The 23,244-nt window shown below is 48.1% G+C and overlaps 1 protein-coding gene across 2 annotated transcripts in view; it reads left to right on the forward strand.

Moving 5' to 3' along the window:
- Window positions 1-464: 464 nt before the first annotated feature.
- The window catches only part of LOC135212182 (T-cell immunomodulatory protein-like), a 178,362-nt gene continuing 155,582 nt past the window's right edge, over window positions 465-23,244 (forward strand). The window contains exons 1-2 of one of the 2 annotated variants that reach the window (XM_064245627.1): window positions 465-639; window positions 22,805-22,941. In XM_064245627.1, coding sequence (XP_064101697.1) covers window positions 600-639; window positions 22,805-22,941 — 177 coding nt within the window. In that variant the 5' untranslated portion in view covers window positions 465-599. Of the gene's footprint in view, window positions 640-22,803; window positions 22,942-23,244 lie in introns of those variants that run through there. The other variant, XM_064245628.1, reaches the window with a different exon arrangement.

Raw genomic sequence — 23,244 nt, forward strand, 5'->3', positions numbered from 1 at the left:
AGTCACACTGAGATGCAATCTAGCATTTATGGTTATTCTTGCAGTGTCATTTCCAAGGTAGACAACGGAGTCATACTCTAACAAACAGCACTAACTTTTCAAGACGATTTTCGGCTACATTATTGTGCATTATATCATATAAAATTTTGCTATGAAATTAACATAAAGTTTAGGTAAGTCACATTGAGATGTATTATAGCTGAATTTATAGTTATTCTTGCCGCACGATGTCATTTAATGATGAATTTATTCGGCACAGCGTGTAGATATTGCAGCTCATTTATTATAGTAACACACGCTAATTCGTCTACATTTCTGTGTTTTATATAATTAATTTTTGGTAAGAAATTGAATTAAATCCTTAAAAAGTGACACTGAGATGTATTATGGCTGAATTTACAGTAATTTTTGCCGTATGATGTCATTTAAATGAACTTCATGGGAGGGGGGGATAGCTTGTAGATCTTGCAGCCAGTGCGTTATAGCACCACACGACGTGAAAGATACGTCAACATTTGTAAACACAAAGTTGGTGTTGTTGGTGTACTTCGTCTTCCCACGATAGGCGTTCGTTTATTTCACACCCAAATATTGTTCAAATGGTGGCGCCTTCATCGACACAGAATAAGAAATACTTGGGTAAGTGGTAAAGTATCTCTTTGTGCTGGACCCAGCCTTAGTTATCGTATTAGGTAGCTTGCCGTTATCAAGGTTTTCTCATTTTCGTTCCTTACCTATCAAGATTTTCGTAGTCTCTCCTTTATCAAGCTTTTGCAAGCATTTCATAGTCTCTTTCCTCTTATCAATCTTTTCGTAGTCTTTCTTCCGTCTAACTTTCCTCAACCCTCCCCCGACAGCTGTTTCGTAATTACTAGGGGAAACAACCGACTGGACTGGCTGATCCAGTTGTCACCGCGTGTGGATCCACCCTCCGAAAAAGTACTTTAACTCGTCTTGACACCTGAGATGGGTACCAGTCACGAGTCAACAGCTTGAGACCTTTACTATCCTTTGGAAGCAAGTATTTTCTCCAAAGGTTGAAATTAAGCTAGATCTAGGGTACTTATCCGCGGCGGCCTAGACTATGGCAGTTGCAGTTTTCCTATGCAGTTTTACCTACTGAACAAGAATTTTAAGTTAGGGTAGTTTACAGATTCCCGGGCCAGTTTCCCGGGCCGCGCGACACCAAAATCTATCCCCCACGGTAAGTAGTCCCTACGACCTCGGGTGGCATTTCACCTCTCACGACCTAAACCCATCGAACATTCGAAACATGGCGCAAACATTAAAAAAAGGCAACATGTCTCCTATAATACCTCACCCAGCCCCCATTGCTTTTGCTACTGCAATTCCCGTTTCGATGTCACACTTTATTAACATGGGTGATGATGTAGGCGTATTTTGTAATTATTTACCTACAGTCTTGGGAGCCAATTTCCAATTTCCCGGGCCGCACGCCATTAAAACAAACAAGCATGGCGACTCCTCCTCACCGCGAATATTCAAAACGGTATCCTATAAAAACCTCACCAAGCCCCCATTGCCTTTGCTTCTGCAAATCCCTTTGCGATATCGCACTTTATTCACACGGGTGACGATGTAGGTGTATTCCGTAATTATTTACCTACAGTTTTGGGAGTCAATTTCCAATTTCCCGGGCTGCACAACACCCAACTCCAACCGCCACGCTAAGTAGTCCCTTCGACCCAGCATGCCCTTTTTCACCTGGCCCAACCCCACGAGTTTTCAAAGCAGTCAACATGGCGTCTCCGGTTACATCACACCCGTCCCTCGCTGTTTTTTTGGCTGAAAGTCCGGTTACTTTCGGTGTCCTTTATACATTTTGTCAAGATGATGTACTATGTACATATCTTTTCAAAAGACGGACTTTTGGGTGATTTCAGTGGAACTTGAGACCAGTGTAGAGTGGGAACCGTCAGCCTTGTGGCGCTGCAGCTTACGCAAGTGTCATAAAAGAATCGCGATACGGAACGGCTCTTTCTTCTCCCGCTCACACCTTGATTTTGGCACAATCATCCAATTAATTTATGGCTTGGATTCCACGAGCTACCACAGGCCTTTATGAAAATGACTCTTCAGATCGGTTCACCTAACACCATGGTGGACTGGTATAATTTCTGCCGGGAAGTCTGTATTGACATTTTGGTTCAGGACAATCGCAAAATTGGTGGACCCTGCCACATTGTTGAAATTGACAAGTCAAAGTTTGGCAAACGTAAATTGTTCCAATACGAAATACAAACCATCGGTCCTTTACAATAGGAAGGTAACTAGCGGCAGCTGGGACGGTCGTAAGCTTCAAACAAGGGAGTTCGGTAGTTAACTGCTTGTCCGACAGTGCGCGCGCAGCGCAACTGGGAGGTGAAGAATCACTTTTGCTTTCGGCCGTGTGTGTGGAGGACGTGTTCGTCCTCGCTCTCTGCCCACTTCATTGTCGTATGCTTTGCTTTAGTTGTGAATTTTTCAACTTGGTTTGTCAGTGTTTGAAAGTGAATACGTACTGTCTTTTTCATCTTTTATTACATTGATTTTATGGATCATCGGACATGGAGCTATTCCCGCGCCCCCCCATCAACCGTAGAGTGTACCCGGGGGTGGAGGGCCGCAAGTGTGGGGTCTTCCGCTCATTTCCGAAGATTGATCCTCATTTGCGGTCGTTACCGAGGGCGTGAATGCTCTCGGCCCGAGCCTTGTATTTTTTGTGTGATAGTGTGAAAGTGAAATTGTAAGTACAGTGTTCTTTTTCATTTTCATTTATTATCATGCCCTTGTGCTCGGTGCCGAGGGCGTGAATGCTCTCGGCCCGAGCCTTGTATTTTTTGTGTGATGTGTGAAAGTGAAATTGTAAGGTACAGTGTTCTTTTTCATTTTCATTTTATTATCATGCCCTTGTGCTCGGTGCCGAGGGCGCGAATGCTCTCGGCCCGAGCCTTGTATTTTTTATGTGATGGTGTGAATGTGAAATTGTAAGTACAGTGTTCTTTTTCATTTTCATTTATTTTCATGCCCTTTGCGCTTGGTGCCGAGGGCGCGAATGCTCTCGGCCCGAGCCTTCTATTTTTGTGTGAAAGTGAAGTGAAAATTCTAAGTACAGTATTCTTTTTTATTTTCATTTATTATTATTATGGATCAAGTATTCCGGCTCACCTTTCCGGGAATAGATCCTCATGCCCTTAGCGCTCGGTGGCCGAGGGCGAGAATGCGCTCGGGTTGCCGAGCCGTGTAAACATTTGTTCTAATTAGTCGTAGGTGCAGTGGGTGTTGTGTCGGGGGTGGGGGCGGGGGAGGAACGAAGGCCTGCCAAGGAGTCATCGGAAAGCTCTCCGCGACTCCCTTGGTACCCGATACTTTTGTCTCCTTTCCTGCCCCCCCCGCTCAGCTCCCGCGTATAGCGCCTTTCCCTTTCGGGGGTGGTTTTCGAGGTCCTTCTCTTCGCCAATCCGTCGAGCGTAGAGGAGGGCGCTCGTTACCAGACGTGCATGTGTATTCGCGGTCTTCCATTCGCTCGGGGTGGGGCTCCCCCCCCCCCCCCCCCCCCACCCCCCCCCCCCACCCCCCCCCCTGCGCGAGGGGGTCCCCCCAACTTCCGACTATTGCTTCCTCAGGGCTCCTGCTGCGGGGGGGGACGACCTTGGCCAGGTGTGGATGTCGCAGGGGCTGCTCAGCATCTGGCGGGAGCTGTGCCGGTCACCCGTGGAGCGGTGACCACCACTACACGATCTCGTCTCCAGGGTACGCCGCCGCCCCTCACCTGGTTTACACCCCTCTCGTGATGTCTGTGACGCAACGGCCGCCGTGCAGGGCCCGATCGCTGCCATGCCGAGGAGGGGTGTGCCTCCCCCTCCAGGTTCTTCGTGCTGCCAGCCCCAGTCTTCCGTTGCCCGAAGAGCTCGCCCCTGGACCTGCTGCCAGTACCCAGGATGTCGCTGGCTGCTGCCCCGTCTCCTGGAGTACCTGCCCTGTCTGCTGTACCTGCCGCTGCTACTGTTCCTGCTGTTCCCGCACCTGCTGCTGCTGCTGTTCCTGCTGTTCCTGCACCTGCCGACGTTGTTCCAGCCCGCGGTGTTGCTGCCCCAGACGCTGATCTGTCCGGACAGGTGCAGCCGGGCTCTGTTGCTTCGGCAACAGCAGCCCCGGCTCCTTCCTGGATGGCCGACCTGACGTCTGTCCTGCGAGAGCTGACGAAGAAGAAGAGGAGGAAGGTGTCGTCGTCGTCTTCATCGTCTTCTTTGTCTTCTGCTGCCGCCTCTTCCCCTTCGACTTCTAAGGCTCCCAAGCCGAAGAAGAAGGAGGCTGCCTCCTCCCCTCCTAAGAAGGCTCCTTCGGGAACTTCTAAGGGCCCGTCTCACTCTGGTAGGACGGGGGGTCCTTCTGCTGGTCCTCCTGCTCCTTCGGGAGCAGGGCCCATCTCTCCTTCCGCAAGGATGAAGAAGACGTGGACCAGAGGAGTACCGGCTAACACCGGTACTTCCTCGCCTGGTGTAGGGCCGCTGCTGCTGCACCAGGTTCCGGCTCAGCCTCTCGTTTGCGAGAGGTACCGAGTGTTTGGGCGCCCGCGGGCGACCGTGCGGCCAACGGCCCAGACGTCTGAGTTTGCTCGGCGCCAGGACCAAAGCACGGAGCAGAAGGCTGGCGAGAGCCGCTCAGGTGACTCTTGCTAGACCTGCAATCACTCTTTTACCGACCAGCTGGTTCCCAGGGTTGCCGTGACGGTCCTAGACCTACCACGGTTGGAGGCTGGTAAGAGGTCCCCTCGATCGCAGGAACCAGCCTCGGCTGGCCTAGACCTCTTCCAAGCTCCCAGGCCCAGAGGAGAAGGAATGTTGAAAGCCGTAAGGAAGTTGTGGAGAATCCCCACCGGTCAGGCGTCCCTTCGGCAGGATCTGTTGCTTCGTCCCAGACTGCCAGGGATCGCTGCTGTAAAGGCATCCTGAAACAGTGCTTTTCTTCATCTGATTCAGCTTCTCCCAGACGCGGTTGGAGTTCAGGTGAGGAGTCGCGCCCCTTGAAGAGGAACTGGAAGGCGCCCAGCAGTATGTTGGACTCCAGCCCAGAGCGGTTCCCAGAGGAGTCTCCTGTAGACAGGAAGAGAGCCAGAAGAGCCCCTGTCAGCCCTGCGCCCAGTATGGAGCCCCCTTCGGCTTCTAGACATTTTTCTCCACCCTTGGAAGCGGACCAAGAACCTTCAACTACAAAAATCCTTCTCAGTCTGCAGGAGCAGATTTCGTCTCTTGTTGGCGCTCTTGTCAGAGATCCTCCTCGCAGGAAGGACGTATCGCTTCCTGTCAAGAGATCCCAACGCCCTCCGACCAAGAGGAACGCCTCTCGGGACGAGAGTTTGTCTCCGAGAAGCTCCAAGCGCCTCTCCCCTGTTAGGCACTCTCGCCTGGACTTTCACGGTTCTCCTGACGCTTGCTCTTCTCCTCGCAGCCATGTTTCGCCTAGAAAAAACAGTTCTCCTCGAAGGCGTACATCTCCTTGTAAGCTCTTGACACCAACCAGGCGCACAGCGCCAGACGCTTGCTCGGTTTCGACCAGCTTCGAGGCTCCAGCCAGGCGCAAGGCGCTAGCCAGCCGCGAAGAGCCAACCAGGCGCCAGCCAGCTGCGAAGCGCCTCCCAGCCACTATGAATCAGCCAGCTGCGAGGCGCCAGCCAGGCGCAAAGCGCCACCCAGCCGCAAAGCGCCAGCCAGGCGCGTGGCGCCACCCTGCCTTGAAGCGCCAGCCAGGCGCGCGGCGCCGGACAGGCATTTTACTTTTACTAGACACTCTTCTCCTGATAAGCGATCTCCTTCTGTCGACCGCTTCTCTTCGGGTAGAAGCACCTCTCCCAGCAAGCGCTCCTCCCATTTCAAGCTCTCGTCACCAGACAGGCGCACTTCGCCTACTAGGTGCTCTCCTTCCTTCGACCGCGCTTCTCCTGGCAAGTTTGCAGAAGAAGGCCTTGATGATGTTTCAGAGGAGGAAACTCCTAGAGTGGCAGTGCTGTCGGACTACAATACTTTGGCGGCCCTGCTGGTTCAGGAGTACGGCGACTCGCTCAGCCCAGCTGCTCCTCCCTCTCCTCGGTCGCTGTTCTCCAGCACTAGAACGGCAAAGACTTCCTCCTTCTTAAAGATGTGCCCGACCATCTCCATGAGGAAAGCACTCCAATCAGTTGGAGCTTGGCTGAAGTCCAAAGAGGAGGCAAGGAAGACTGTTTTTTCGTGTCCTCCCTCCAAGCTCTCGGGAAGGAGAGGAATATAGTATGAGACTGGAGAACCAATGGGACTGGGTCTTCCATCCATTGCGGAGGCGGACTTCTCTACCTTGGTAGATTCCTCTAGGAGGCATGCTCTCCCCACGGCCAAGACTACATGGGGAATGTCTGAGATGGACCATCTCCTCAAGGGACTCTTCCATGTCCTGGAAGTGTTTAACTTTTTGGATTGGTCCCTTGGGGCGTTGGCTAAGAAAACTTTGGATCCTGAGTTTCTTGGGCCGGAAGTCCTTAACAGCGTGCTGTCCTGCATGGACAAAGCTGTCCGAGACGGATCGGGTGAATTAGCTTCTCTCTTCGGAGCAGGAGTGTTGAAGAAAAGAGCAGTGTTTAGCTCTTTTCTTACCAAATCCGTCTCCCCGGTCCAGAGGGCTTCCTTGTTGTACGCTCTTCTTTCAAACCAATTGTTCCCTTCACAGTTGGTGAAGGACATTTCTCACTCCTTGACGAAAAAGGCTACCCAAGATCTGCTGGTTCAGTCTGCTAGGAAGGCGAGACCAGTTGCCTCCGCCGTAAGGAAGGAGAGTCGCCTTCCTCAAGCGCTCTTTCGAGGGGGTCCTTCTTTCAGATCCTCCGTCAGAAGGAAAAGACCTGAGAAGCGAGGTAGGTCCTCTTTCAGGCCCTTCAAGAAGACCAAGTAGCAATCGAGTCCTCCAGACTTCATTAGGTGCCAGGCTTCTCAACTTCTCAGAAGCCTGGGCACAGAGAGGAGTAGACAACTGGTCCCTCTCTATTCTGCAAAAGGGATACCTAATCCCCTTCAAGGAAAGACCGCCCTTGACTTCAACGCCGAGGGAACTTTCGGCAAAGTACAAAGACCCTGTTCTGCGACGAACCCTTCTTCTTTTAGTGGAACAGATGTTAGAGAAGGAGGCTTTAGAACTAGTACAGGATCCCCACTCCCAAGGCTTCTACAGTTGCCTATTCCTCGTACTGAAAGCCTCGGGGGGGGTGGAGACCTGTCCTGGACGTAAGCGCATTGAACCGCTTTGTGGAGAAAAGGAAGGTCTCCATGGAGACAACTTCCTCGGTTCTTGCGGCCCTGCGTCCAGGAGGTTGAATGGTTTCCCTGGACATTCAGGATGCGTACTTCCACGTACCGATTCAACTGTCCTCAAGGAAGTATCTCAGATTCATGATACAAGGGAAGATCTTCCAGTTCAGGGCTTTGTGCTTCGGCCTGTCGACAGCCCTGCAAGTTTTCAATGGGCTCATGAGAAATTTAGCCAGATGGTTACATTTGAAGGGGGTGAGGATCTCACTCTATCTGGACGACTGGCTTATACGAGCCAAGTCGGAACGTCAATGTCTGGAGGACCTAAATACGACTTTGATAATGACCCGATCTCTGGAACTGTTGGTAAACCTCGAGAAGTCCCAGATGATCCCCAGCCAGAACCTTGTCTATCTGGGGATTCAGATGGATTCTCGGGGTTTTCGGGCTTTTCCATCCCAGGAAAGGCTCGATCGGGGCATGGAAAAAGTGACAGTCTTCTTAGAGAAAGAGCGAAGCTCCGTGAGGGAATGGCTAAGTCTGCTGGGGACCCTTTCCTCACTGGAGCAGTTCTTCTCTAGGAAGGCTTCACTTGAGACCCCTGCAATTCTACCTCAAAAGTGTAGCATATCTTGCTCGATGATTTCATACAAGGCACGCTATTGGTCGGTAGAGGAGACTACCAATCACAGTACACTGGTATCTTGTCTGCTAATTGGCTGTCCGACCACAGGATCTCTTTCAAGCAGCATTCGGTGTCCCATCATCCCATGTTGTCCAGATCGCTTCTACGCATCCGTACGCGATGTAGTTCTGCATCCTTATCTGTGTTGTTAGTGATTTTTCTGGATTTTTTGGGGTAACATTGTGAATTTGTTTAAGCCCACGTTGCCAGCCAATGGTTCTGCACCTTCTAAGGCTTCTGGTAGTCAACCCAAATGTCGTAGGAAGATGCTTACTATAGCAGAGAAGATTGAACTCCTCTACATGCTGAAGGAAGGGAGAAGCTTTGCGGATGTAGGCCGCCATTATGGCGTCAATGAATCTACCTTATATCAAGGACGAGAGGAACATAAGGGACGGCAAATGTTACTGTTAATACGATGGCGGAAAGGGTAGTAACTTCCAGCAATAAGGCCATTGTAAGGATTGATTCTGCATTAGCCGTTTGGATTAGCAACTGCAGAAAGAAGGACATAGCACTGGATACCAACACTATACACGAGAAGGCCAGACAGTTCTATGACAGATTTATGGATGGTGGTGATGACTACCCAGAACCAGGACCTTCTATGGCATCTCCTACCAAACCAACCGAATGTAATGCCAGCAAGGGCTGGTTTGATAAATTTCAGAGGAGGTTCAACCTTAAAAGCATGTCCCTGCATAGAGAAGCAGCCTCTGCTGGTAAACTGGCCATTGATGAATACATAAACGAGACGTTCCAGGCAGTTATTGATGAAGGGGGTTATTCATATGAACAAGTATTCAACATGGATGAGACTGGTCTCCTCTGGAAACGTATGCCATTGCGAACTTTCATTATGAAGGTAAAGGCCAGAGCCCCTGGATTCAAGGCTTTCAAAGAGTGCCTCATACTTATAATGTGTGGTAATGCTGCTGGTTTTGTGATAAAGCCAGCGCTGATTTAAAAGTCCAAAAACCCAAGGGCCCTTGAATACAGAAATATAAACTTACTGCCAGTGCATTGGATGCATAATCAAAAGGCCTGGATAACGAAAGCACTGACATCTGACTGATTTCACCAGTGCTACATCCCTGAAGTCAAGATTTATCTGGCTGAAAAAGGCCTTGATTTTAAAGTGCTTCTTCTGATGGACAGTGCTGGAGTCCACGCAATCGAATTGTTGTATGAGGGTGTACAGGTTGAATTTTTACTGCCTAACACAACATCACTGATTCAGCCCATGGATCAAGGCATTATTCGAGCCTTTAAGGTTTCATTGAAGATCTTCTGTGTGAGTGTTCCGATTTTAATTTTTTTCTTTTACGTAAAGCATGTAAAAGTAATTTTTAGTTTTATTTGTAGTGTCTTACCGAACAATTATAGAGCCGTGATTTCCACGAGCGGCAGGATACTAAATTCAAATTTAGCGCGTCGGCGTCGCCAACACTGGTGGTGATGACGTCATCTCCCTCCACTCTCGCGGGAGAACCAGGTACAACTGCCCAGGTGAATCCAATTCTTTTCCTGCCGGCGTCCCGGTGAACATCGGTGGTCGGTGCGGTTGGATGACTTTGCTTCGCTTTTTTTTTTTGTTTTTTTTTTTTTTTTTCTTGTGGAATTGATCTTCGGAATTGGTGAAGTACTCTTTTTGGCGTTGTTGTTATTTTGCTTTTTATTTAGGCGTTGCCATGTCGGATTCTAGTCCGTCGGGAGTTAGGTTTTGCATCTCAGGATGTAAAACTAGATTATCCAAGTTAGAATATGATTCTCACACTAAATGTGTTAAGTGTAGGGACAGGTTTGTTCAGCAGATCGAACATGTAACGAGTGTAGTGATTGGACTGATTCTCAATGGAAGTTTTTTAGTTCATACTCGGAGAAATTAGCTAAAGACAGAATTAGAAAAGCAGCACTTAGGGAAAGTAGACTTAGCTCCGCTTCGTCTTGCGATGCTTCTGTTCCTTCTGTTTCTCCTCAAATTGTTATGTCTCCTTTAACTACACCTCCTATTCCTCCTACTAATCCCGCTTCTCCGGCTTCCCGTGTAGTTTCTTCCGACACCATTGCCAGTCTGGAATCGAGGCTAGATCAGAAATTTTCGGTACTAGCGATACGGTTTTGCAACTTGGTAATTCAGTTAAGACGTTTTTGGAGAAAGCGGCTTCAGGTAAGAGTGTAGTTGAGGGTGCGTCTGTCTGTCCTGACACGTCTCCTAGACAAAGGTCACTGTCCAGCTCCCCCGCACCGGGGAGAAGACATACCGGAAGTCCAAGGGAGTCGATCGGGATTTGCCCACAGACAGGCGCCTCTCTTGTTGAGCCTGTTGCGCCTCAACAGGGCTCGGTTAAGCGTTGGAAAGGTGTTGCGGTCAGACGCTTTTCGAATGATTCAAGCGATTCGTCTCCGGTCGACAGCTGCGCTCTTGGCGAGATTCGCCCGTTTCGCGTCCCTTAAAGAGGCGTTCAGGCGCCGATTCTTCGCCTCCTCCAGTCAAGCGGTATAAGGAGCCTGAGAGTAGGGTTGCGCGCGACCATTAGCGGCTCGTTCGTCGCCTCAATCTGTGCTTTTTTCGGCTCCATCTACTAGTAGAGATTGTGGTTTTAGCGCTGTAGCTAGCAGTTCTAAGGGTGTTTCTTTAGGCGCTTTTTTCGTCTGTTACGCCTGATGCGCCTGTTTCGCCTCGAATTTCGGCGGCTCCGAGCGAGGCGCAAGTAGTTTTTCCGCCTCCTGCTGAACATTTAGGCTCTTCCAAGCCTACGTTAACTGTTTTTGATTCGTCTCTGGCGCCTTTGCGCAAGCAGTTAGAGATGTTAACCAACTGGATGAATGAGTCCAAGGTGGTTCGAAACCTTCAGATCCGGTTGTAGTTCCGTCTACTTCTTCGGCGGTATCGGAGAATGAAGAAGAAGTAGAGGAGGAGGATTCACATCACCTCTCGTGTTATTCACGTCTCCTTAGATTTCTTCTGGTATCTTATCCAGATTATTTTGAGAAAGCGCCCCGCGCTCCCCAACTTCGACTTTTTTGATGAGGAGGAAAACTTCAGACCCTCTCCTCCCAAAACTTGTTCTATCTAAAGCGGTTAGACATTCGTTGAAAGAGACGGAGAAATGGATGTCTATGAAAAGAGACGTTAGGGAAGGCTCTTTTGCCTTACCCTCCCTCTAAGTGCTTCGTAAGAGGTATAGGTTTTATGTAACTGGGGAAGGCTCCTTCTCTGGGAGTTTCTGCCTCCTCCCAGGGAGACTTCTCCAGTTTAATCGACTCCTCTAGAAAGATCTGCTTTCGCCGCAGCGAAAGTTTTCTTTACAGCGCCTGAGTTGGACCACGTTGTAAAGAATCAATTTAAACTTTTGGAAGTCTTTAGCTTCCTTGATTGGACTATTGGCGCTTTAGCGGCCAAGATCGAAGGACTGTCCTTCTCTTTCTCAGGAGTTAGCGGAGGATTGGATTGGTGTTCTGTCCTGTGCGGGGACAAATCCATTAGGGATGGATGTGATGAGTTAGCTTCGCTCATCGCCTTTGGTACCCTTAAGAAAAGGCAACTTTGGTGCTCCTTTGCTTCTAAAAGGGTTACGTCCCAACAGAAGTCTTGCTCTTCTTGTTTGCTCCTTTTGTGAAAGATAACCTCTTTCCAGACGATGTAGTGTTGTCAATTTCGTCTGCGCTAGATAAGAAATCTACTTCGGATTTACTGGCACAGTCTACTAAGAGACCTAAAGCTCCTGTGGAGACTGGTTCCTTCGGTTTCTCCTCTGACCAAGCGCCTTTTCGAGGGAGAAAACCCAAGCGCTTCTTTCGGCCGAAGTCGAATTTGCGACCTCAGTCTAAGGCCTCGGCCAAGGTTAACAAACCTTCCAAATGAAAGCTCGGTTCTTCATGCACCAGTGGGAGCCAGGCTGGCGCTGTTTTGGGAGGAATGGGAAAACAGAGGAGCAGAAGCCTGGGTAGTGCAAGTACTCAAGTTCGGCTATCGTATTCCTCTCGTTTCACCTCCCTCGCTCTCACCTGTGCCAATTCCATTCCAGGCATACTCTCCGGGCTCAGACAAATTTCTGGCGCTAGCCGCAGAAGTGGAAGCGCTTGTTCTCAAAGAAGCGATAGAACAGATAGAAGGGGATTTTCCTCCAGGCTTTTACAATCGCCTTTTTGTAGTTCCCAAGTCATCAGGGGGCTGGAGGCCGGTTTTGGATGTGAGCGCCCTGAACTGCATGTCCAGAAAACAAAATTTCATATGGAGACCACTCGGTCGGTTTTTCTGGAGTCATCAGACAGGGGATTGGATGGTCTCTCTGGACATGCAAGACGCTTATTTTCACATTCCGATACATCGCGAATCTCGGAAGTACCTGAGGTTCATGTTCGAAGGCAAGGTGTTTCAGTTTCGGGCGCTTTGCTTCGGACTAGCAAACCGCTCCTCAAGTTTTCACCAGGGTTCTATCCCCGATAGGAAGCTGGCTGCACATATTAGGAGTAAGAATCTCCCTCTATCTGGACGATTGGCTTCTCCGGTCGGAATCAGAGAGTCGGTGCATGAAGGACCTTGGAACCAAACTCTGGATCTTGCCAGAAAGTTAGGAATTCTGGTCAACAAACAGAAGTCCCAGTTGGTTCCATCTCAGAGCATCCTTTATTTGGGGATGATTCTGAATGCTCAAGTTTTTCGGGCTTTTCTGTCCCCGAAGAGGGTTCAAGGCTGTCTGGAGACAGTCAGGAGTTCTTGGACAAAAAGGTAAGTTCTGCCAATCAGTGGATGAGGCTCCTGGGCAAATTGACGTCAGTGGAGAAATTTGTGACGTTGGGAAGACTGCACATGAGACCTCTGCAGTTTTTCCTGAGAGCCTCTTGGTGCAGGAAGACACCAACCAGACTCGATTACCTTTCCTGTCACAGATCAAATAAAAGAGGACCTAAGGTGGTGGCTCCTCTCGAGCAAGGTTGGAAGAAGGGTTAGATTTACGACCCATCCTCCCGAACCTACAGTTTCTTTTCCGACGCATCGAACACAGGTTGGGGAGCCCTACTGGGGAAATCAACGGACTTCAGGAGCTTGGTCGGAGAAGGAGAAGAAGTTCCACATAAATGTAAAGGAACTGTTAGCAATTTTCTTGGGGCTCAGACAGTTTCGGAGCTTAGTAGAAGGTCGAGTAGTGGCAGTGCATTCCGACAACTCCACGGCTCTCTCGTACGTGCGGAAACAGGGGGGGACTCAGTCTTTCTCTCTGTACGAAGTAGCCAAGGATCTCCTCCTGTGGTCAAACGAAGCGAAGGTTCAGCTAGTCCCGAGATTTGTTCCGGGAAAGATGAACGTCCTGGCGGACGAGTTAAGTCGTCAACAGCAAGTGTTACCTCTGGAGTGGACTTTGGACAACAAGATTTGTCAGAAACTTTGGCGCCTTTGGGGACGACCGTCAATAGACCTGTTCGCGACATCAAGGAACAACCGTCTTCCTCTCTTTTGTTCGCCAGTCCCAGATCCTCTAGCTTGGTCGGTGGACGCAATGCTGTTGGATTGGTCGGGTCTGAAGCTTATGCATTCCCTCCGTTCGGTCTAATAAGAGAGGTGCTGAACAAGTTCATGTCGCACAGCAATGTAACGCTAACGTTAATCGCTCCCTTTTGGCCCAGGAAAGAGTGGTTCCCGGACCTTCTCCAGTTGTTAGTAGACTTCCCCAGACTTCTTCCTCCAGAGAAGTGGCTTCTCAAACAACCTCACTTCAAGAGGTTCCACCAAAACTTGTCCGCTCTAGCTCTGACAGGGTTCAGACTGTCCGGAAATCCTTGTCAGAGCGAAAGGATTTTCAAGAAGAGCTGCAGAAGCTATCGCTCGTTGTAGGAGAGAGTCTTCTAACAAACTCTATCAAGGGAAGTGGAGAACATCTTCAGAGAGTGGTGTAGAAGTGCTAAAGTCTCTACTTCTGCGACCTCTTTAACAGAAATAGCAGATTTTCTTCTATTTCTTAGGAACTCTAAGAAACTGGCTCCTTCGACGATCAGAGGATATAGAGCCATGCTCTCTTCGGTTTTTCGACATCGAGGTTTGGATATTTCCTCCAATTCAGATCTGTCGGACCTCATAGGTCTTTCGAAACCACTAAGCTCCCGCAAGATACAGTGGCTTGGAACTTAGATGTGGTGCTTAAGTTCCTCATGGGGGCCACCGTTTGAGCCTTTGAAGTCGGCTTCACTCAGGAACTTGACTAAGAAGGCACTCTTTCTTATTGCACTAGCTTCTGCTAAGCGTGTCAGCGAATTGCACGCTATAGACAAAAGAGTCGGTTTCTCTCAAGGCAATGCTGTATTTTCGGTATCTTTGACCTTTCTAGCCAAAAATGAGAATCCTTCTAATCCTTGGCCGAGGAGTTTTGTGGTAAGGAACTTATCTGATTTGGTTGGACATGAGGAGGAGGAAAGGCTCTTATGTCCAGTCAGGGCTATTAAGCAGTATCTGTTTGCCACTAAGGGTATTAGAGGACAATCTTCTAAGCTCTGGACCTCGGTTCAAATCCCTCTCGTCCTCTTTCTAAGAATGCTATATCGTTCTTTATTAGAGAGCTTATCAGGGAAGCTCAACTCGCAGTCCGAGAACGACAATCTTTCCGTTCTGAGAGTTAAAGCTCACGAGGTTAGAGCAGTGGCAACTTCTTTAGCATTCAGAAAGAATTTATCTTTAGCTTCGATTCTTCAGAGCACGTTCTGGAGATCGAATTCGGTTTTTGCGAGTCATTATCTCAAAGAGATAGAAACGGTTTTCGTGAGAATTGTAAAACGTTAGGTCCGGTGGCGGTTTCTGGCATGGTGTTGGGAGAAACTGGCACAGGGGTCGTCAACCTCTATGCTAACTTTTCACCTTGAATAGGTTGTCGAGTTCAAGGGAAGCTGGGGGTACTGAGTACCTGGGATACTCACCAGTCTGTTAGGTCAGATTTTACAATGGTTGGGTATAGTGTTTTTAAATCTGGTGTTGGTGACAATGTTTTGTATGATTGAATTTCTGGTCTTAGCCCAGGGCAAGGGCAATCTTTGTTGTTACTATCCTCCGTCAGTCAGCCTTGACTCGCTTGAACTACGGAAGGATTCCACTCCTGTAGAGGCTAACTTTGGTCAAATTCCAATTCCTCTACATTAGTAAGAAGAGCACCGACCAGAGGCAGTAACAGTCTGCTGTAGCTCTCTTACAAGGTAAGGTACAACAGACACCTTGAGTGTTGACTGGTATTGCAATAAATGTAACCATTTAAAAAATACTAGTGGTCCACTGAATCCCACCTTCCCATAAATGTGTAATCAGCTCTATAATTGTTCGGTAAGACACTACAATAAAAATGAAATTTTCATTATTAAAATGAAGTTTTATTGTATACTTACCGAACAATTATGATTATACCCACCCTCCTCCCCTTAGGTGGACGGACGGGCAGAAAGAATTGGATTCACCTGGGCAGTTGTACCTGGTTCTCCCGCGAGTGGAGGGAGATGACGTCATCACCACCAGTGTTGGCGACGCCGACGCGCTAAATTTGAATTTAGTATCCTGCCGCTCGTGGAAAATCACGGCTCTATAATTGTTCGGTAAGTATACAATAAAACTTCATTTTAATAATGAAAATTTCATTTTTAAAAATTGTTTGAGAGGGTATAAAGGGTTTATGTAAGACTGTTGGGAGGGTTTATAAAAGTTTAAATTTATAAAGATAAAAACAGAATAAGAAAAATTATGAAAAAAATATACTGTAGATTTCTATATATACTTTGGGGGTTTCCGGCTATTGCGGGGGTACCTGGAACCTAACACCCGCAATAGCCGAGGGATTACTGTATTTTTCTATGAGAAATATCCAAAAATTCCTGTTTTTTTTTTTTTATCAATTTCATCATAAAATGCACTTTTTGTGATAAAACTATTAAAAAAACTAGGTTTTCATACAATCAACTTACCTGTCAGATATATACTTAGCTAAGACTCCGTCGTCCCCGACAGAAATTCAAATTTCGCGCCACTCGCTACAGGTAGGTCAGGTGATCTACCGGCCTGCCCTGGGCGGCAGGACTAGGAACCATTCCCGTTTTCTATCATATTTTCTCTGTCGCCGGTGGTATCAACATTGTTGTTGCTACCTCCTGACCTGAAATCTTATTTCAAAGCTTTGATCATCGTTTCATCGGACCTTTTGGTGACGTACCTGGATCGTGTTTTTGGCATTCGCTACTGTGGACTGAATTTGGAATTGCTTTTGGATTTTTCTCAGTATGTCTGATTCAAGTGTTAGTGTGAGAATGTGTGTGAATGTAGGCTGCAAGGTGAGGATACCGAAGGCTTCGGTTGATCCTCACACTGTATTTCGTAAATGTAGGGGGTTTGAATGTTCTTCAACTAATACCTGTCATGAATGTGAGGGGTTGAATACTGAAGAATGGAAGAGACTAACTTCTTACTTGAGGAAGTTAGAGAGGGATAGAGTGAGGCGTGTATCAAAGGGTGTGTGTTCAAGGCCTATTGAGCCTTTTATTGAGTCTAACTCTCCTAATCTTAATGTTTTTGATTCTCCCTCTGTATTGGGATTTTCACAGGCTTTGCATTCAGAATCGGCCTCTGAAATCACCGACCTGAAGGCTACTATCCACAAGATGAGGTCCAAAATGGCGGCCCTAAAAGGTAAGGATAGTGACAGTGACGTGTACAGTGAAGTGAGTGCTCCCAGTGTTGTGGAGAGGGGCGTTTGATCGTCTCTGCGACGCTCCCAGGCCTAGACTGCTTCCCAAGCTCCCATGCCCAGAGGAGAGGAAAGAAAGTCGAAAGCCTTAAGGAGGTCGTGGAGAATCCCCCAACGGGTCCAGACGTCCCTTCAGCAGGTTCTGTTTCGCATCAGACTGCTCAGGACCGCTTTAGGAAAAGCGTCCTGCGAGAGTGCTTCTCTTCTTCTCCTTCTCCTTCACCTAAACGAGGGTGGAAGGATTCGGATCTTTCCAGGCCCCTGAAAAGGCATTGGAAAGAACCTTCTTTGAACTCAAGCCTAGAGCGCTTTACTGATGAAGCTCCCTCCTCGATCAAGAAGGCGAGGTTGTGTCGATGTCTCCCTATATGGACGTAGCGGATCGTTCTCCTTCGAGGTCTCCCTCTCCTCCCATTGAGGAGGACGCCGGGGAAGCTTCGAAGAGGATCCTACTTGCTGTTCAAGAGCAGCTAGCCTCCTTGGTAGGAGTTCTGACTAGAGATCCGACGCGCAAGAAGGACGTTGCTCTTCCTATCAAGAAGTCTCGTCCTCTTTCCCCTGCCAGGCGCGAGGTGCCTTCCAGGCATGAAGCTTCCTCTTCCAAGCGTGTAGAAGAGGACTTGCATTTCAGAGCAAGTGCAAGAGAAGCTTTTGACAGACGCGAGGCTCCGGCCAGGACGCCAGCCGTACGCGAGACGTCTTCCAGATACATGCAGCCAGCCAGGCACGAGACGCCAGCCAGGAGGTCAACAGGGCGCGAAGCGTCATCCAAGCGCGAGGCGCCAGCCGAGCGCGAGGCGTCCTCCAGATGTGAGGAGTCAGCCACGACGCCAGCCGAGCGCGAGGCGTCTTCCAGGCGCGAGGCGTCATCCAGATACGAGGAGCCAGTTAGGCGCGAGGCGTCTTACAAGCGTCATCCGTCTACCAGACTTGATGCGCCAACCAGACGTGAGGCGCCTACAGTTGTCAAGAGGGACTCTGTACACTCTCTTAGTCCCTCTCCTATCAGGAGTTTGTCTCCCTCGGATAGAAGACTTCCTGTTTTTGCTGCGGATTCTCCTTTGGACCCTGAGATAGACGAGAATTCAGAAGACGAGGCTCGCGGTAGGGAAGGACTTTCTAGCTACAAAGTCTTAACAGCCCTTCTTCTTGAGGAATATGGGGACGCGTTAACTCCCGCCGCTCCTCCCTCTCTATGAAGAGAGCGCTTCAGTCACTAAATACTTGGATGGATACTAAGAAGGAGCTTGTCAGGATGGTCTTCTGCATGCCCCCAGTGAGACTCGCTGGCAGAAGGGGCATTTGGTACCAAACGGGAGAGAATATGGGTCTTTCTCTCCCGTCCTCAGCCGAAGCAGACTTCTCTACCTTAGTGGATGCGTCTAGAAGACACGGACTGAACTCTGCCCGTGTGACTTGGGGCATTTCGGAATTGGATCATCTCTTCAAGGGACTCTTCCACGTTTTGGAAGTCTTCAATTTCTTAGATTGGTCCCTTGGGGTGATGTCCAAGAAGGCTCATGACGCTGAGGGTCTCGACCCGGAAGTACTCCTTTGTATTCTGTCGTGCATCGACAAGCCTGTACAAGATGGCTCCTTAGAAGTCTCCTCGTTATTTGGAGCGGGACTGATTAAGAAGAGGATGGTTTTCAGTGCTTTCTTGACCAAGGCGGTCTCACACTCTCAGAGAGCAGCTCTTTTGTACTCTCCTTTATCTGACTTTTTGTTTCCTTCTCAGTTGGTGAAGGACATTTCCCGATCACTAACTGAGAAGGCGACTCAAGACCTTCTTCAGTCATCTAGGAAGAAGAGACCTGCAGTGATAGTTGAGAAGAAAGGGGCGAGTACGTCTCTTCAGCCCTTTCGAGGAGGCCCTCCCTCCAGAGCGCCCTCAAAAAGGAAGGCTCCTGAGACGAGAGGTAGATCTGCCTTTCGTCCCTTTAAGAAGGGAAAGTGATGCTTCTCTCCTCCAAACACCAATAGGTGCCAGGCTCCTGGGATTTGTGGAGTCCTGGGCACGTATCAACACGGACGCCTCATCAATGTCTGTGATAAGGAAGGGATACCTTATCCCCTTCCTGGACAGTCCTCCCCTGACTTCAACTCTGCGGGAACTGTCAGCCAGATACAGGGACCCTGTGCTGAGGGATACTCTTTGATTGATGGTGGATCAGATGTGGGATAAGAGAGCGATAGAACTAGTGCTGGATCAAAACTCCCCGGGGTTTTACAATCGTCTTTTTCTGGTTGCAAAGGCCTCGGGGGGCTGGAGGCCAGTACTAGACGTCAGCGCTCTGAACAAATTTGTTCAGGAGAAGTTTTCTATGGAGACTTCGGCCTCAGTCCTTGCGGCTATGCGCCAAGGAGATTGGATGGTGTCTCTGGATCTCCAGGATGCCTATTTTCACGTCCCGATTCACCCTTCATCGAAGGAGTACCTCCGTTTCATGACGCGGGGAAGGATCTTTCAGTTCAGGGCCTTGTGTTTCGGCCTGTCCACAGCTCCTCAGGTCTTCACAAGCCTGATGAAGAATATGGCGAGGTTTCTTCACCTCAAAGGTGTAAATATCTCTCTGTATCTGGACGACTGGCTCATCAGGGCCAGATCAGAGAGACAGTGTTTGGAGGACCTTTCTTTGACCCTAAACCTGATCAAATCGTTGGGATTACTCGTAAACCTCGAGAAGTCGCAGCTGACCCCCAGACAGAACTTAGTCTATCTGGGGATTCAGATGGATTCTCGGGGTTTTCGAGTATTTCCTTCGCAAGAGAGACTCGCAAAAGGCTTGGAGAAAGTCTCTCTCTTCTTAGGGAAAGAACGGACGTCGGCGAGGGAATGGTTGAGCCTTCTAGGGACCCTTTCCTCGCTCGAACAGTTCTTTCCGCTAGGAAGACTTCATTTACGTCCACTTCAATTCTTCCTCAAGAGGTCTTAGAGTTGGAAGTCCGGACATCTTTTCAGACGCCTTTCCCATTCCAGTGGAGATGAGACCTCACTTAGAATGGTGGTTGCCCCCGTTGAAGGAGAACAAGGGAATCTCCCTGAAGATTCAGAACCCAAGCCTAGTGTTATACTCCGACGCGTCGGAGAAGGGTTAGGGAGCAACATTAGGCTCGAAGGAGGTGTCAGGCACCTGGGAAGCAGCACAGGTGTCCTGGCACATAAACTGCAAAGAGCTCTTTGCCGTACACCTGGCTCTGAAGAGTGTAGAACCTTTTGTGTCGAACAAAGTAGTTCAAGTAAATGTGGACAACACCACCGCACTTGCCTACATTCGGAAACAAGGAGGGACTCACTCCTTGTTCCTTTACGAACTTGCAAGAGACCTTCTGCTTTGGACGTCCCAGAGGAACATCTCCCTGCTGACGAGATTTATTCAGGGAGAAAGGAACGTCAGGGCGGACAGACTCAGTAGGAGGAACCAGGTCCTTCACACTGAGTGGACCCTCCTCTCAGAAGTGTGTCAAGGTCTCTGGTCTCTTTGGGGGACTCCTCATGTGGATCTCTTCGCCACGTTCCTCTCCAAAAGGCTGGAAGTCTTTTGCTCGGTGGCAGAAGACTCCAGAGCTCTGATAGTCGACGCCTTCCTACTAGACTGGTCTCACGTAGACGTCTACGCTTTTCCTCCTTTCAAGATCCTGGGACTAGTTCTGAAGAAATTTGTGGCTTCAAAGGGGACAAGGATGACCCTGATAGCCCCCTTTTGGCCGGCACAAGATTGGTTCACAGAGGTGGTGGAGTGGATGGTAGATTTTCCCAGATCCCTCCCAAGAAGGATGGATCTTCTCAAACGACCACACTTCCAGAGGTATCATCAAAAAACCTCCCGCTCTCGCTCTGACTGCCTTTCGACTATCGAAAGACTTGTCAGAGCGAGAGGGTTTTCTCGTAAAGTTGCAAGCTCGATCGCAAGAGCCCGCAGAGCCTCCACTAGACGAGTATATCAGTCCAAGTGGGAGGTTTTTAGAAGGTGGTGCAAGTCTAAGAAGTTGTCCTCCTCCACTACCTCTGTAACGGAGATTGCTGATTTCCTGCTGTTCCTAAGGGAAGAATCTCATCTATCTGTATCCACAATAAAGGGATACAGAAGCATGCTTTCGGCAGTCTTCAGGAATAGAGGATTAGATCTGGCAGATAATAAGGATCTACACAATCTCATAAGATCCTTTGAGACTACGAAGTCTAGGGAACCGGTTCCTCCTAGCTGGAACCTAGATGTGGCGCTCAAATTCCTGTCATCCGAAAGGTTCGAACCTCCTCATCTGGCGTCTTTTCGAGACATAACTAGAAAATGCTTATTCCTATTATCTTTAGCTACAGCAAAAAGAGTTAGTGAACTGCATGCTCTAGAGGATAAAGTAGGATTCAAGGGGGACTCAGCCATTTGCTCGTTCAAAGCTTTGTTTTTAGCTAAAAACGAGAATCCCACGAATCCCTGGCCTAAGACCTTCGAGGTTAAAGGCTTATCGAGTCTCGTAGGTAGAGAAGCAGAGAGATCTCTCTGTCCTGTAAGAGCTCTAAAGTTCTACCTTCAGAGAAAACACCAGATGGGGGGCTCTAGACAAGGTCTTTGGTGCGCGGTAAAAGACCCCACAAGACTGATGTCTAAGAATGCTCTAACATTCTTTGTGAGAAATGTCATTACAGAGGCGCATAAGATCTGTCCTGACGAAGTGTTTCGACTTTTAAGAGTGAAAGCTCATGAAGTGAGAGCAGTAGCGACGTCTCTCTCGTTTCAAAAGAATATGTCTCTAAAAAACATCTTGGAAACGACTTTTTGGAGATGCAGCTCAGTATTTGCATCTCATTACTTGAGAGATGTTTCGTATGTCGGACCTACGAGAAATGGTTTTTCCTCTAGGTCCTTTCGTGTCTGCGGATACGATCCTGGGTTTAGGAGCTAACACCGATCCTTAAGTTTATGTACTCATACCTTCTATTAGATATGTTCTAGACTTTCTGCTAACAAAAAGGACTAGATGTCGCACTGGCGGCCAGTCTCTGTTGTTCAGTAAGGAACTCTTGTGATATCTTTTTAGATGAGTATTCATTTTTTTTTGTTTTTTTGAAAATTTATGTATGTGTGTGTATTGTGTTTTTGAGTTATGGTTGTTGTGAAGAGTTTGGGGATAACTCGGAACAATCTTTATTACTAACATGGTGGTTAGAGTCAGGTGGTCGGGATTGGTTGTGTGCTCCTTCATAAGGTGTATTGTCATATAAGTGGATCAGCACCCATTGACAAAGTCCTTTCAGGCTCTGCCGAGTAAGCGGATAAGACCCCATCGGCAGACCCACAAGAACTCTTGGCCATAGATCATATATCTCGCTAAAGTTTCTTGAGGTGATGCAGACTCATGGGCAACAGCCACGAAGTCTACCACCTATAAGGTAGGAACCAAGGTTTTTTTTTATATACCTACAACATATATATGTTGTTTACCTGTCTATTCTTTATTGGCTGTCTCTTACCCTCCACCAAAGGGTGCCAATCAGCTAAGTATATATCTGACAGGTAAGTTGATTGTATGAAAATGATATTGTTATGATACAATAAAGTTTCATACATACTTACCTGGCAGATATATACGATTTATGGCCCACCCAGCCTCCCTGCAGGAGATAGGTGGAAGAGAGAAAATATGATAGAAAACGGGAATGGTTCCTAGTCCTGTCGCCCAGGGCAGGCCGGTAGATCACCTGACCTACCTGTAGCGAGTGGCGCAAAATTTGAATTTCTGTTGGGGACGACGGAGTCTTAGCTAAGTATATATCTGCCAGGTAAGTATGTATGAAACTTTATTGTATCATAACAATATCATATTAAAATTTTTTGTGTGTTTTTCTTGAGTTTTAGCTAACAAAATAGGCCATTTTAAGCATTTTTATACAGGGTTCCAACTATTTGCGAGTTCTAACTATTCACTGGGCGGGGCGTGTCTGCTATGCATTCCCCGTGAATATGGGGTCCACTGTATTAATTAAATTTTCTTTTGATGGACTTGACGAACATGCAGTAAGTCTGGTAATGTAGAGAGAAAGTGAGAAGCTTGTATTTTATCAATCATAGCGGGTTTGTTTTCCCAATGAGGTGCCAATGTATATTATTTTATTTATGCTCTTTCAGAAATGTTGGAGAAAATTGAGGTGAGACAGCTGGTGCAAGGTATCCCAATAGCGATGACAGTTTTAGTAGGATCTCCTATGAGCTGGTCAGAGGATCAACAGATTGCAGTTGTCACTCAACTTGGGGCATACATATTTGTGAGTTACTCTTTTTTTTTTTTTATTATTTATGAAAAGAGTTAGTATGTGTTTTAAGGCTTGCTAGGAAGTCATAATTAGTACAAAAAAATGATGAGGAGGTTCTGCAATATATGATGATGATTTGCATCCATTTCATGCAAGAACAGATGTACTACAATAGTTAATGACAACAATAGTTGTCATAATAGTTATTCCAAAATCCCATCATGTTTAAGAGTAAACGAATGTTATGAAGATTCATGATTAGGACTAATTTCACCTGAATCATTTTTAGTCCAGACTTTAGACAATACATACTTT

The sequence above is a fragment of the Macrobrachium nipponense genome, chromosome 40, assembly GCF_015104395.2.
Source record: "Macrobrachium nipponense isolate FS-2020 chromosome 40, ASM1510439v2, whole genome shotgun sequence".
Taxonomy (NCBI): Eukaryota; Metazoa; Arthropoda; class Malacostraca; order Decapoda; family Palaemonidae; genus Macrobrachium; species Macrobrachium nipponense.